The 16,093-nt window shown below is 39.8% G+C and overlaps 1 protein-coding gene across 3 annotated transcripts in view; it reads left to right on the top strand.

The window, feature by feature from the left end:
* Positions 1 to 16,093, top strand: part of LOC103040039 (rab GTPase-activating protein 1) — a 177,277-nt gene that overhangs the window by 147,920 nt on the left and 13,264 nt on the right. For all 3 annotated transcript variants that reach the window (XM_022680953.2, XM_022680952.2, XM_022680951.2), the window contains 3 exons: positions 1,187 to 1,297; positions 3,587 to 3,691; positions 14,900 to 14,983. In XM_022680953.2, coding sequence (XP_022536674.2) covers positions 1,187 to 1,297; positions 3,587 to 3,691; positions 14,900 to 14,983 — 300 coding nt within the window. The remainder of the gene's footprint in view (positions 1 to 1,186; positions 1,298 to 3,586; positions 3,692 to 14,899; positions 14,984 to 16,093) is intronic.

Genomic DNA, 16,093 nt, shown 5'->3' with positions numbered 1-16,093 from the left:
AATAATACACAAGACGGAGAGCTGTGCAGTGCCAATATTACACGTTATAGCAGACTACATCAAGTGTGTTATTGTGATTATACCACAGTTCCATTATCACTGTTTATTAAAAGATTTTAAAGAGTTAAAGAGGAGGAGAAAATAGGATCTGTTTGGTTATAAAAACGCCGCCAGTTAAAATAGTTCCATTGCTGCTCTGTTTGTACCTGCGCTGTTGTAAGAGCTGCGCTGTTGCTTGGTTAGCGTGTGTCTTCTACTTCTGGCTATTACGGCTATTATACGGCTATTACGGCTATATTATACTTTTGGCTATTGGCTATTATTTTAAGTTTTGCAGGATTACCAGGGTCCCATATTTTACATTTAGCCTAATGTACCCTATATTAACTGGAAAATATAAACACTTAAGCTTTTATTTTATTAATATCTCTGAACCTGATACTGGTGGCTGATAATATGTGTAATAATGCGTATTTTTCAATCGCAGGGCTTATTTAGTTTAATAATGTCTGAGATTTCTTCGCTGTGCCTCTATGGGATCCAGTGTCCCCCCAGTGGTGTATAATGATATCGCATTTGGTTTGTATTTGGATTGTAAGCGCTGCGTCATTGCTAGTTTACCTGTATTTGGCGGAGTAATACATGGAGAGCTTCTGTTACAGTGCATTACCGGCTGATAACAGCACTCTCAGAACGCCTCTCAGCCAATCACATTGCAAGGTCGGAACTAACTGTGGTATAAAGAATTGTAAGCAAATGCTTCTTGATATATGGACATGGAAAGCGTTGAGAATTTGGCACTGGGATTTACTGGCAAGGACCATTTACTGGTAAAAATTGCAGTAAAGTGCACAATAAGTTAAAAGAGAGAACAGTTTATTCTGAAAATATATTTTTATTTTGTTGTTATATTGAGGTGATTCCTCTAACTTTAGGATTTTTTTCAGCAGCTGCAGCAAGCCCACACTTATCTTTGGATAAATATTAAATTGTGTTCATTTTGGAACCATTCATTTTGGGAGCTGTTTCTCAGAACTCTTCTCAAAGGTTACTCTCCTCACTGTCATGGTTAACTATTATATAGACACTGTCACAAGACCACTGAGTCAGACTGTGCAGTAAACACAGCAGTACACAGTCTAAATCTCTCTCTCTCTTTCTCTTTCTCTTTTTCTATCATTCACAGAGAGAAAACAGGCGTCTGCAGGAGGCCAACATGCGTCTGGAGCAGGAGAACGATGATCTGGCTCATGAGCTGGTCAGCAGTAAGATCTCTCTGAGGAAAGATCTGGACAATGTGAGTTTTTTTTGTTTTTTTTTACTGGATGTTCCTTTTTATCAAACTGTGATGATATGATATGCAAAATAGCAAAGAGAATAGTTTCAGATATTGAAGAAAGGCCTTCATAAGACTGTACAACACCTACACAAGTCATATTGCAGATAAACTGGCCTAAAAAGGCTAAAAAAAAAAGACATCACCAAATTCTCAATCCCACCTTTAAACACGTTTTGCGTCATGAAGTCCTTCACCGAATCCAAATGGCAGGAAGAGTGGGAGCTTAGAAGAGCTTAGCAATAAACTGCATGAAATTCAGATATTGTTAAAACGAACAATCTCTAAGCACAACTCAAGATAAAATCAGAAAATCTACACAAGATGCTGCATAGATCACTTAAATTTAAAACATAGACACAAATGTCTTCTCTCGTATACGGGCTACAGGTGTAGGTGATATAAAACCCTTATTCTCTGCCGTAAAATAACTTTACGCTCTGAAATCTCCTACAGGACACTTGGAGAAGCTTCCTGTTTACTTTATCTCTAATCCACTTAATAATAATTCCAGATCAGTAAGAATCAATCAGGAATCAACCCAAATTCTGCAGGTTTAAAAATAAAGACGTAAAAACTAGACAAACATAACGAAACTAAATGTTTGGAGAAATGAACTGATTGATTTGTATTCAGAAAAATATTGATTTTAAAATTAAGTTTAGGAAAGAGTCAGTTTTATTATCGTTATTAATTAGTAGGGGTGTGACGAGATCTTGTGGCACGAGATCTCACGAGATTAAAACGTGACGATATTTCTCGTCAAGCTTAAACCTGTCTCGCGGGAAGAAAAACAGTTTAGTGTGGGCTTTTTAAGCGGGATCTGGCAACACAGTAGTGATAGCAGCGAGTGTGGGGCCTGAGCAGTGAGAGCAGCTCTCAGCATAAAAGATGCTTCTGCTACTTTTAAGTTGTATGTCTGCTGCATTTTGGCTCCAGTGCAAACAATAATCGGTAACAGAGTGACCAACAAGACACAAACCATATATAAATACTGTAAGTAAATCTTACACCTGACTGTTTCATAGACAGTTGTTCTAATCCCGTAGCTCTGTACTGTATTTCTGTCTCTGTTTGCACTTTAAGCATAGTCTTAATATGACTGGTTATGGTTATGCATAGTTAAATTACAAGAGATTTAGAAGAAAAAAACACAAACCATAGTCTTAATATGACTGGTTGTGGTTTGCACTTATTGTTTGCAGTATATAAGACCTAGAAAAGTTTTATTGTTATTTTTTATTCTTATTTCTATTTCTTATAAAATCAATGTGTGAGAGAAACCAGTCTGTTAAGTTTGTGTTATATAATTTTGTCAAATAAAAGTTTTCAAGCCATTTTTCATTTTTGACGTTTTCTTTAAAATTTTATTTCTAAATCTCTTCTCGTCTCGTTCTCGTGAACCCAATATTGTGTCTCGTCTCGTGATATTAGTGTCTCGTCACACCCCTGTTTATTATTATTTATTTTTAATGTGATGCTTTAATAGAAATCTTCAAGATTTAGGTGTGTAATGTCAGACAGACAATTGACAAAAATGCTGGCCTGTTAAGAGGTATTATAATGTAATATAATATAATAAGGGGTTAAGAATGATAAAATGCAGTCTTGGCAACCGTCGACTGGCATCAGCTGTCCTGCCTATCATCATATAAAACAATCTTCTTACCAAGAAAAGAACATAAAATACCTTTTTGGGAAAAAAAAACACCAGGAAAGATCTTAACGTTCTTATTGCATCTTAACCTCAAACACCTATTTATATAAATACATATGTAGCAAAATATATTTCGCTTTATCATAGTAGAACCTTTAAACAGCACAAATAGCCAAATATGTGTTGAAGCGGCAAAAAAACAACAACCAACCAAACAACTTACATAAGTCTTCCACGACAGCTGAAATACAGGGGTGTAAAAATAGTGTTTTCCCCCTTCATGATTTCTTATATATTTTTGCCTGTTTGTATCTTAAATGTTTCAGATCATCAGATTTAATTTAAATTTAAATATAAGTCAAAGAAACATAAGTAAACACAACATGCAGTTTTTAAATGAAGGTTTTTATCATTAAATGAGTAAAAATATCAAAAATACATGTCCCTTTCTGTCCACACCTGTTCTCAATTAAGAAATCTCTTAAATAGAACCTGCCTAACAATGAAATATACGCATGCTTCTATTTATATAATAAAATGTTGTGATATAATGTGTGTGTGTGTGTGTGTGTGTGTGTTTGTGTGTGTTTTAGGCAGAGGAAAAATCAGATGCTTTAAACAAAGAGCTCCTGATCACTAAACAGAAGCTGGTCGATTCTGAGGATGAGAAGAGGCGGCTGGAAGAGGAATCTGCTCAGGTCTGCAGTTTACTTCTTAATTTTTACCTTTATTCTCTTTTAGACATCATTAGTTTAAAACACGTTGCCTTCAAATTCAGCAAGTCCATTTTGGACATTTTATCCTTTAATAAATTAAACAGAAAAGGATTCATGAAACATAAAACCCCTGGAAAATCCAGTGTTAACTCGATCACTAGCCATTCCAGTGGGTCATCTTAGAATCTTTACTAGAAATAATACAGTATAAGAATATAGGAGTATAGAAAGAATATACACCTTAGCAATAGGGTCTAAAAAACACGATACTTTAAATTCGCTACCAATGCCCAAACAACACTTGTTTTTATACCTTTTTAAATTTGTAACCAAAAAGTACAAAAAGCAATAATTACTCTCACACAATATATTTATTTAACAGCCGACACGAGTAATATCATTGCTAAATTGTCACCATGAGAGACTTAAAATTCACTTAAAAATAAAATTTAATCCTGATTTTTTTTTATTTTATTTTTTTATGCTGGTAGGTACCTGTATTTTTGTGAGGGAGTAATAGTGTAATGTGATTTACTTCTGGTTTACTTTTGGCAGACTTACTCTATTATAATATTTTAGCGTAGAAGTGCAAAAGAAATAGAGAGGGAGAGACAGTGCAAGTGAGCGAGAGAAATCAGGAGAAACTGTGCAAGAGAGGAAGTGAGGAGGAGACAGTGCAAGTGAGCAAGAGAGGAAGAAAGGAAGAGACAGTGCAAGTGAACAAGAGAAATTGCGAGGAAGAGACAGAGCAAGGGAGCAAGAGAGAAAGAGAGGAAGAGACAGCAAGTGAGCAAGAGAAAGTACAAGAGAGGGAGAGACAGAGCAAGTGAGCAAGAGACAGCGAGAGAAAGCATGAGAGACAGTGCGAGTGAGCGAGAGAAAGTGCAAGAGACAGCAAGAGGGAGAAAGACAGAATGAAAGATGGAGAGACCGCAAGAGACAGCGCGAGAGAGGGAGAGAGTGCAAATGACGGAGGGGGGGAAACATTGCGAGAGAAAGCGCGAGAGACAACACAAGGGGGAGACAGTGTTAGAGAAAGCGAGAAACAGCGAGAGCAAAAGAAAGCATGAGAGAATGGGAGAGAGTGCGACTAATCCGGAGAAAGCACAAGAGACCGCACCAGAGGGGTGAGACAGCATGAGTAAACGAGAGAAAGCATGAGAGACAGCACAAAAAAGGGAGCGATTGTGCGAATGAGCGAGAGACGGAGCAAGTGAGACAGTGCGAGCAAGCAAGCGAAAGCACAAGAGACTGTGAGAGAGAGGGTGAGACAGCACGAGTAAGCGAGAGAAAGCATGAGAGACAGCGCGAGAGAGGAAGAGACAGCATGAGTAAGTGAGAGAAAGCACAAGAGACAGTGAGAGAGAGGGTGAGACAGCACGAGTAAGCGAGAGAAAGCATGAGAGACAGCGCGAGAGAGGAAGAGACAGCATGAGTAAGCGAGAGAAAGCACAAGAGACAGTGAGAGAGAGGGTGAGACAGCGCGAGAGAAGAAGAGGCAGTGCAGGTATTATTGTTACATTTCAGATATTTTTTTTAAGTTGGCAGGTCTTCATTAGGACAGTGTTGTTTGGGGGGTGTAGTAAAGGAGGAGTTATATTGAGTTTTAGAGAAACGGGGGGACATGTTTCTCTCTTTTCTTCACCACCCGTTTTTTAATCTTATCTTCTATCTGCTGTTCTGACGCTCCGTCATTAGGAACTCTCCTCAGCTCCGAGTCTGAGTGACAGCAGAGCGGCTGAGTATTAAATTACTGCAGAATCTCAGGAGACATTAGAGCTTTTATTAGTGGGAGAGTAAAGCCTGTGGACAGTAGTTTCCTTGGACAGAGGACAGGCTGGAGCGGAGCGGACAGACAGGTTAAAAATGTCTTTAAACTGATATGGAAGATTTCCCAGGTGGAGGTATGAACTCCTAATTGAGTGTGTGTCTGAGAGCGAGAGAGGAAAGGGAGGGATGATCATGATATAAATAAAAAAAGAGAAGAAAGAGAAGTAGAAGACACTAGAGAAGATACAACACTATTTACTAGTGCATACTTTGTCAGTTCATTCAGTTCAAAATGTGAAACTTATATATTATATAGATGTACTACACACAGAGTGATCTATTTCTTTTATTGTTGATGATTATAGATTACAGCCAATAAAAAAACAAAAATCAGTGTCTCAGAAATTACAATATTAAATAAGACCAATTGGTACCTTTGGCAGTGTGGGCAGTGTGCCAAATCCTGCTGAAAATTAAATGTATAGAAAATGAGAAATGGCTGAAATAACAAAAAAGATGCAGAGCTTTCAGACCTCAAATAATGCAAAGAAACAAGTTCATATTCATAAAGTTTTAAGAGTTCAGAAATCAATATTTGGTGGATTAACCCTGGTTTTTAATCACAGTTGCATCTTCATGCATCTTGGCATCATGTTCTCCTCCACCAGTCTTACACACTGCTTTTGGATAACTTTATGCTTTGACTCATCATTTTTAAGTGATCTCATCAGTATTATAATTGTAAAATGGGATGGGGTTAAATGTGTAAAGATGTAGAATATGCAAAAATAGTAGAGTAAACAATTATACAATCATACAATAATAAGAAATGGAATTTGGGATGTAAATCTTTTCTGATGGTCCATTACACACTAAATGTCAAGCAATATTAAAGCTGGCATTTTCAATTTGTGGATCAAAAAATAAGTTAAAAGTAAAAAAAAAAAAAAAAAAAAAGAAAGGAAGTTAAAAGTTTTTGCTGTTTTGGGAAAACAGTGTTGTGCATCACTTGTTTGTCTAGTTGTAAATGCCAGTGAGTTTTTTTTCCATTTTAAACAGAAATGTTTCTGCTTCTGAATCAGCCGAAATGAAGCGTACAGGTTGAGTTTCTGTGGAATAAACAGCAGCACGTGCTCAGGGATTCTGAGCGCATTGAGAGGAGCTGGAAGAATCATTTCCTGTTGGTTTTTCACGGTTCTATAATGCAATTTCTTTACAAATTCAACAGGAGACTGCAGCCGTGAAAGAGCACCAGATACAGTTATGAAAAATTCCCAGTGCTGTGTATTGTCAGTGTAATAGCATTCACATAAACCTGCCTACATAATAGAAGCGCTATTCTCCTGCCGGCGCGTATTTATTCAGCTCTTTGTGCTCGGGTTAGGGAAGAGGAAGGCAGTTTGTTTTGCTGCTCAGTAGGCTGTAGAGAAATCTGCTTTACTGAATAATTTGCAGAAAGAAATGTTCAGTGAAAAACATTGTAAAGTTTATTATATGACTGTTACGTTCCCAATTAAAAGTGTTGTGGTCTAGGGTGAATCAGGAAGTAAACAAAAATAAAAATTGATTGAATAAAGGGACTGGAAGCAGAGATTTAGTAGAAAAGAGAAAACCAGGGATTTTACTGGATGTTTTACACAATTACAAAAGTGTACAATTACACAAATAGCAAATGAAAGATACAAAAAAAAAAACAAGCGTATAACAAAAAAGATATTAATAATAATAATAATAAATCAATAAGCCGTTTCTTCAAACTAAAATGCCTAAGGTGGACTGTGGACGGTGCCAAAGGAAAGAAAATAATATAAGTGCTAAACTACCTAACCCAAAAACTAAACTAAACCAAAAATACAATAGTGGCACCCGCCCCTTACCTGGTGTGTCTAGACATTGTGTTACCTACGTGATGAATAATGTGAAGGGCCCAACTTATCTGTCCACCAAAGTGTAACAGAGTGGAGGGTGAGGGAGGGAGAACACTCAAACAAACACCTCACTCTCACAGAAACAAACTACCTACTCCACTTTCAGCCAAACATTCACTACTCACAACTATTCACAGGAAACACAGAAACAGACAGAAACAGCTTAAATAATCACAGCTCTCGCAAACACAGGTCTTTCCTCTCAGCTCTCATCTCCCGACTGACGCGACTGAGCTGCGTTATATTTGAAAAGGCCCGCCCCATCCGGTCAGAACATGCAGGTCATTGGCGGGTGAAGATCCAGCGGGGGAAGATCTATTGGGCGGCCAGACGACGCTCCTCCTACTGGGTCCTCCCACCAGACCTAATCAGCCAATCAGAGACAGGGAAAGAGCGAGAGACAGACAGAGAGAGAGAAACGGGGAGAAAGAGAGAAAAACACTTTCTACGTGCATATGCACGTAACACGCCCCCCCTAAAAAGAGCAACACAGTTTGCGATCAGTTACATAAAAAAAAAAAATGTTTTTCGTCAGTACTTCCTTTAAACAACAACACCAAGAGAGTGTTAAAAAAAAACTATGATACACGAGAAAGTGCATCAGCCACAACATTATCGACACCTTTTTTGTGTCGAATCTCCAGCTGGTAATCCTGTAGTAGAAGAGCCCACCGCATCAGTCTCTGATTCTGATTGAACATCCTGGACAGAAAAACTAATGGGTTATGGTCAGTAAACACAACCACAGGAAAAGAAGAACCCCCAACATAAACTTCAAAATGCTGTACTGCTAGAATCAGGGCTAGTGCCTCTTTCTCTATGGTGGAATAATTGCGTTGGTGCTTGTTAAATTTGTGGGAATAATAACAAGTGGGATGAAGGATGCCATCTGGATCTTCTTGAAGAAGAACTGCCCCAGCGCCAACATCACTAGCATCTACCTCCAGCAAAAATGGCTTACTAAAATCAGGAGCCAAAAGTATAGGGGCTTCGGTTAACAAAACCTTCACACTAGTGAAAGCGTGTTCACAAGCAGGAGACCAAACAAAATCCACTTTAGGACTCAGGAGCTTAGTGAGGGGTTCTACCACATCTGAGAAGTTTCTACAAAAACGTCTGTAGTATCCTGCCATGCCAAGAAACCGACGCAAACTACGCCTAGTCTTTGGTGCTGGGAACACATGAATTGCAGCAACTTTTGCCGCCAGAGGGCGCACTTGACCCTTCCCAACCTCCATACCAAGGTATGAAACAGTAGCCTGGGCAAACACACATTTAGCTAAGTTCAGAGTCAGAGAAGCATCCTTCAATCGGTTAAAAACCTCTCGCAAGGTGGAAATATGAGAGGGCCAATCATGATTGTAAAGTACAGCATCGTCTAAATAAGCGGAGCAGTGTGGGACATCACCTAAAACAGTGTTAATTAGCCGCTGAAACGTAGCCGGTGCGTTTTTAAAACCGAACGCCATTACAGTGTACTGTAGGAAATGATCAGGTGTAACGAACGCTGATATCTCCGACGCTTCTGGGGACAAAGGAACCTGCCAATATCCTTTCAGTAAGTCAAGCTTTGTCACAAATTTAGCAGAACCAATGTTATCTATACAGTCATCCATTCGTGGCAATGGATAGGAATCTGGGACTGTAACAGCATTAACCTTTCTGTAGTCGGTACAGAACCTAAAGGTACCATCAGGTTTAGGGATAATTAAACATGGCGAGCTCCAAGGACTCACACTAGGTTTTGCAAAGCCATGTTCCAACAAATACTCTACCTCAGTTTTCATCAGTTCTCTCTTTTTTGCATTAGCACGATATGGGTGCTGCTTAATCGGGCGTTCAAAGGTCACCTTTATGTCGTGACATAACACAGATGTTTGTGAAGGGACATCATTAAACAGCTCAGGGAACTCCTCAACTAAAGAGAGAATGTCTTCTCTTTGACTTTGAGTTAGGTGGCTTAAACTCGTGGGTAGCTCACTTACTGCTTGAGAGTTAGGGACGCGAGCAGTAACAATGCTGGAGGAACGCAACTGTGACGAGTCATCGTCGTCTGACACGTCTTCTGTAGCAGCAACCAAAACCGGCTTCGTGGCATCAGCTGTACTTTCCCTGGTGAGATACAGCTTCAGCATGTTAACATGGCAAACACGAGAACTTTTCCTTCTATCAGGCGTATTAATGAGATAGTTTGTGTCACTTAACTTTTTTTTTACAGAATAAGGACCTGAGAAGCGAGCAGAAAGAGAGGAGCCAGGAACAGGCAGGAGAGCGAGCACCTGATCCCCTGGATTAAAACTGCGTGATACAGCACGTTTGTCATGGACTTTTTTCATTTGCTCCTGGGACGACTGTAAAGTCTCCCTTGCTATTTCCCAAGCCTTGTGCAACCTCTCACGGAACGAACTCACATACTCTAAAACTGATTTGGGCTGACCAGCATTGCTGATCTCCATAAGTGATTCCTGCATTACTTTCAAGGGACCACGCAACGTGTGAGCAAACACCAGCTCTGCAGGGCTAAACATTAAAGATTCTTGTACAGCTTCCCGCAAAGCGAACAACATCATTGGAACACCCTCGTCCCACTGTTTACCCGTTTCAAAACAAAATTTTCTCAAAGCTGCTTTGAGTGACTGGTGAAAGCGCTCGAGAGCCCCTTGCGACTCAGGACGATAGAGAGAGGAAACAACGTGCTGCACGTTTAGAGTTTTCATGACCTGACTAAAAACTTTCGACATGAAATTTGTCCCTTGATCTGTTTGGATAATTTTCGGCAGCCCAAAGGTAGAGAAAAACTTGATCAGAGCACGAATAATCACTGGCGCTGTAATTTTTCTGAGGGGAATCGCCGCAGGAAAGCGCGTAGCTGTGCACATAATTGTCAAAAGAAACTCATTACCCATTTTAGACTTTGGCAACGGACCAACACAGTCTACCAGCACCCTCTCAAAAGGTTCTGTCATAACGGGAATTGGACAAAGAGGAGCTGGGGGAACCACCTGATTAGGCTTCCCGGTGCACTGACACACATGACAAGTACGGCAATACTCCACAACATCTTGCTTAAGTGACGGCCAAAAAAAATATTTCAGAACACGGTTGTACGTCTTGGTTACCCCTAAGTGTCCAGACCACGGCGCATCATGAGCTATGCTTAATATGTGTCTTCTATAAGCAAGGGGGACGATAACCTGGTAGTATGTGTGGAGCTCGGGGTTTTTGTGCGCGCTCCATTTACGCATCAAAAGTCCGTTGTCAAGATAACACACAGTCCTGTCTGAATCACTATTATCCTCAACAGCCTTCTCAAAATATTTTCTTAAAGACGGATCGTCTTTCTGAGCCTTCATAAGTGACTCCCGACTAAGACCACAATCCAGTAACTCACTTAGCTCAACTTTCTGTTTCGCAGGGAAACCCTCAGCTAAGAGTGCATCAGCGACCTCATCCGTTACATCACGAGCTAAAAAGGTATCAGACAGCTCAACATCTCCAAACTTGCGCGCCTGGGCGCGAGTAACCACACAAGCAGGGAAAACATTAGGTTCTTCTCTCTCGCACACATCAGAACTACATAAAACGGGCGAATCTAAAATCTCTAAAATTGGGAACACTTTCCCACCAGCGAGATCATTGCCCAGAATTACGGTAATGCCATCCACGGGTAACGCATCACATACAGCAAACCTGAACAGTCCAGAAAGCAGATCAGAAGACAGACACACAGTGTGCAACGGCAGTTTCACATACTCATTGCCCAAGCCTTTACAGACAGCATATGATCCACAAAAAGAATCCATTCCAAACAGCAAAGTTTTTGCTAAAATAAGGGACTGCGCAGCACCAGTATCTCTCAAGATGTTAACCGGGACCGCAGGTTCACCTGTCTTTAAGCTAACTTCACCACGTGAAATGAATGGGCTATAACACGAGTCCGGTAAAGAGCTAACATACTCACTCACCAGTACAGAGCTACGATCCACAAGAGCTACAGGCTTAGCTGGTCCATCAACACGCTTACTCCCCATCTTTTTCTTAAGGGCAAGGCAGTTACCAGCTATGTGACCTATTTTGTGGCAATAATAACATTCTCTGTCGACATGAGAGCGCGGCGGAGAACCAGCACCGCGAACAACTTTAGCTCCCCCACCAGAAACGTTTACAGCCTGCGGAGCGACAGGTTTAAAAGTCTGCTTATGGGTCAGAACAAACTCATCTGCAAAAACGGCAGCCTGAGATACAGTTGGCACCGTACGTTCATTTAAGTACACTACTACTCGTTCTGGTAGACAATTTTTAAACTCCTCTAGGAGGATTAACTCACGCAGAGAATTAAAACTGTCAACCTTACAAGCGCTGCACCACTTATCAAAAAGGACCGACTTTTCTCTGATAAACTCTACGTGCGTTTGAGATGCTTGTTTACGGAGGCTCCTAAAGTGCTGTCTATAAGCCTCGGGGACTAATTCATAAGCACGCATAATAGCAGCCTTAACTACATCATATTGAAGACTATCTTCAAGAGAAAGAGCTGAACAAACCTCCTGAGCCTTCCCAGCTAACTTACACTGGAGTAAGAGAGTCCAAACCTCTTTTGGCCATCCCAACATAACAGCGAGCCTCTCAAAAACGCCAAAATAGGTGTCTACTTCTGATTCTCTGAAAGGAGGAACCAGGGCCACATATTTACTGATATCAAACAACGGAGAAGATGACACAGTGGGGGTGGAGCTTAAGCTAGACTGCACAGTGGGGGTGGAGCCTACGGTGGACGGGACTGGGTTAGACGGGGCAGCAACGCTCGCAGCGCTTGCTTGAGCGAGCGCGAGTGGCTGACTGAGCTGGACTGAGGCGAGTTCCCTCGTCTTCAAATCCAGTTCGCGGAGCCGTATCTCACGCTCATTCTCCAACTCCAACTTACGAACGGCCAACCGAAACTCGTGGTCAAGCTGACGCGCCTCAGTTCTCTCCTTCACCTCCAACTGGAGACGAGCTAGGCGAAAGTCAAAAGGACCCTCCGCCTCGGAGGGCGGGGATTCAGGGTCATAGGGAGGAAGAACAGCCCTTACCTCACTTTCTGCCGCCGCTGACGGAGTTACCGGTTCATCTGGCCCGTCCGAGCTGTCCAGACCTCCCAAGTGCGGGAGGCCCTCGTCAACCACTGCGCTAACCTCCACAGAAGAGGACGCCTCACCAGTAGTGTCTGCCACGGGCTGTACAGAAACCAAACCCACATCAATTAAATATTGTGTCACTAAATTCCGAATGTCTTTCTTAAACATTGCTCTGGTAACAGTAAGTTTAAAGTGGCCAGCTATTTGAAGCAACTCATCCTTTTTGCAAGACTCTAAAACAGCTAAACTAGGGGACTCAAGGAAAGCCTGCACATCAAAGGAACCCATCTTACAAAAATAGTACCAAAAAACAACAAATGTCCATAAAAAAACTACCTCTTACACAAAATCACCCTACTTCCAGCGACATTTAATACAGTATTCAATACAAGAGATGAAATATGTAAAAAAAAAAAAAAAAAAAAATTAATCAATATTAATTAATCAATTAAGAATTAATTAATTAATAGCCAATCAATTAATTTATCCCGGACGAGCCCCCAATTGTTACGTTCCCAATTAAAAGTGTTGTGGTCTAGGATGAATCAGGAAGTAAACAAAAATAAAAATTGATTGAATAAAGGGACTGGAAGCAGAGATTTAGTAGAAAAGAGAAAACCAGGGATTTTACTGGATGTTTTACACAATTACAAAAGTGTACAATTACACAAATAGCAAATGAAAGATACAAAAAAAAAAACAAGCGTATAACAAAAAAGATATTAATAATAATAATAATAAATCAATAAGCCGTTTCTTCAAACTAAAATGCCTAAGGTGGACTGTGGACGGTGCCAAAGGAAAGAAAATAATATAAGTGCTAAACTACCTAACCCAAAAACTAAACTAAACCAAAAATACAATAGTGGCACCCGCCCCTTACCTGGTGTGTCTAGACATTGTGTTACCTACGTGATGAATAATGTGAAGGGCCCAACTTATCTGTCCACCAAAGTGTAACAGAGTGGAGGGTGAGGGAGGGAGAACACTCAAACAAACACCTCACTCTCACAGAAACAAACTACCTACTCCACTTTCAGCCAAACATTCACTACTCACAACTATTCACAGGAAACACAGAAACAGACAGAAACAGCTTAAATAATCACAGCTCTCGCAAACACAGGTCTTTCCTCTCAGCTCTCATCTCCCGACTGACGCGACTGAGCTGCGTTATATTTGAAAAGGCCCGCCCCATCCGGTCAGAACATGCAGGTCATTGGCGGGTGAAGATCCAGCGGGGGAAGATCTATTGGGCGGCCAGACGACGCTCCTCCTACTGGGTCCTCCCACCAGACCTAATCAGCCAATCAGAGACAGGGAAAGAGCGAGAGACAGACAGAGAGAGAGAAACGGGGAGAAAGAGAGAAAAACACTTTCTACGTGCATATGCACGTAACAATGACCAACAAAACAAGTTAGATCAGCAATAACAATAGGGGTCCAGCAGTAGATGCCCCTGCCACCATTCTTCACAGATCTGAGTTTAAAACACAATTTTAGCTTGTTTTTTAAGTTTCTGTGTGTTTTTTGTTGATTGCCAATCACAAAAACTTTAGCTCAGAGGCAATTCATCACAGATATCTAGCAGGTTTAATATCTAGACCAGTCCGCGATTAGGAGTCAAGAGCTACTTTCAGCCAATGGGATTGCATAGAAAGAGAGAACTGCAGGTCCAAAATGCATCTTCTGCATGACCAAAGCTGTGTATTAAGAGTCTGACCACTTTCTGTTCCCCATATTAAATCAAGAAATTACTGTTAAACTCTAAAGTGAACCTTTGAGTTGGTGCTCTATGAATGGAGTGAACGGACTTATATAGTAATATATAGTATTTTTTCTGCTTGTTCTGGGATATTCCTTTCATTTTAGGAAATAATGTAATGCGTTTTACTAAAAAAAAAAAAAAAAAAAAAGCAAAGATAGCATACCTGTATATTAAGATTTTTCTCCAGTATTTTCTCCAGATTTTGGGCAGTAAAGACGCTGCATTACTACTACTGGAGGTTTATAATTGCCTAAAACATTAGATTTTGCTTTGTATTGAATCATTTATTACAGTTCTTACTATAAAAATGATTAGACATTTATATTGATTTTGCTTAGTTGCTCCATATAAACCAACTCATTTTCGACTCACTTCAAGTGGGTATTCTCCTCTGTTGAGATTCTCTGGCATTGCATCAGTAGTTTTTTACATGTGTTCTTGTGATAAAATGTGATTTTGTAGATGTTCTTTCCTCAGTTTCCGCAGGAAGTAAAGGCAGAACCTCTTCTGTAAAGTGGCTAACTATGCCGAATGTTAAAAAATGTAAACATAAGTGTAAATATGTAATTTTTATGAGTTATGTTTTTTTTTTTTTGTTTTTTTTTAGCTGAAGGAGATGTGTCGGCGAGAGCTGGACAAATCAGAGTCTGAGATAAAAAAGAACGGCTCCATCATCGGAGAATACAAACAGGTCAGTCTGCAATACGCTTTTATGATATTTGGGGGAAAATGAAAACAGTTATATAAAAACTAACAAAAATGTGTCATTATGGCTTTGCACAGAATCACTCTCACGTAAAGAGATTTCACCAGCTCTATTCTTGCCATTGTTTAGTCTCTTTCAGAATTAAATGTTTTGGACAGTAGGTATAGATTCCTCCTTCAGACAAAGTCTGCTGGCTAATCCTGCTGTGTACTGTCCGAGGTTCTCAACCAGCAAACTGAAATGGCTTTTCTTAAACAGATCTAGTGGGCGGGGCTCTGGTAGGGGGTTGACGAATGAAGGGTGGTGCCTGGTTGGTTCTAAGCACATTTCCTTATTTTTATAAGGGATACACTAAGGGGGTCACAATAAGGGAGGGGCCATCCAAACGACTCATGATTACTGGCTCCAAAATCTTTCTGCTGATTCACAGAAAACAGATGGATGGATTTGTTTTTATAGGGGCAGAAAGACCCAGGTGGTTAAAAGTAAAGAAGAATCAAGTGAATGTGTTCGATTCCATCAGCAGCTCACCTAAATTATCATGATTTATCATAGATTTATCAAACCAGGTGTTGGATTAAATGCTGAGTACCGTACTATTAATAATATATTAGACTCCATTCTGAGAGATGTTTTAATAACAACACTGTGGTGTAAAACCATTACCATTTAATAAATGAATTTCCTTTTCTCAGATATGTAAAACATGTCCACAGTTAATGCAGCAGAGCATTTACAATTTAAAGGGACTGAAAAATAAATTGAAATCAAAATTAAAATCAAGTATTGAATCAGGTAAGTTAAAATAAGGAACTTCATAAAGAAAACAATAATAATCAAATGGTAAATGCATTAGAAAAACAAGCAAAAAATATAGGATTTAATTAAGAGAAAATAAAATAATTCAAAATAAAAGAACAAGTGGACGGGCTTAAATGTAAAGCAATAAAATATAAATAAAGAGATAAATAATTCGAATATAAATAAACAAATAACTAACTAAGAATAATAACAAAAAAATTAAGTACCTTCAATAACCCCACGATTATAAAAAAAAGTAAATTATGACAATAAAAAGTAAAACAGAAGATTTTA

This window comes from Astyanax mexicanus, chromosome 20 (assembly GCF_023375975.1).
Source record: "Astyanax mexicanus isolate ESR-SI-001 chromosome 20, AstMex3_surface, whole genome shotgun sequence".
Classification (NCBI taxonomy): Eukaryota; Metazoa; Chordata; class Actinopteri; order Characiformes; family Acestrorhamphidae; genus Astyanax; species Astyanax mexicanus.
The sequence above is the reverse complement of the archived record's forward strand: the minus strand, read 5'-3'. Positions and strand labels throughout refer to the sequence as shown.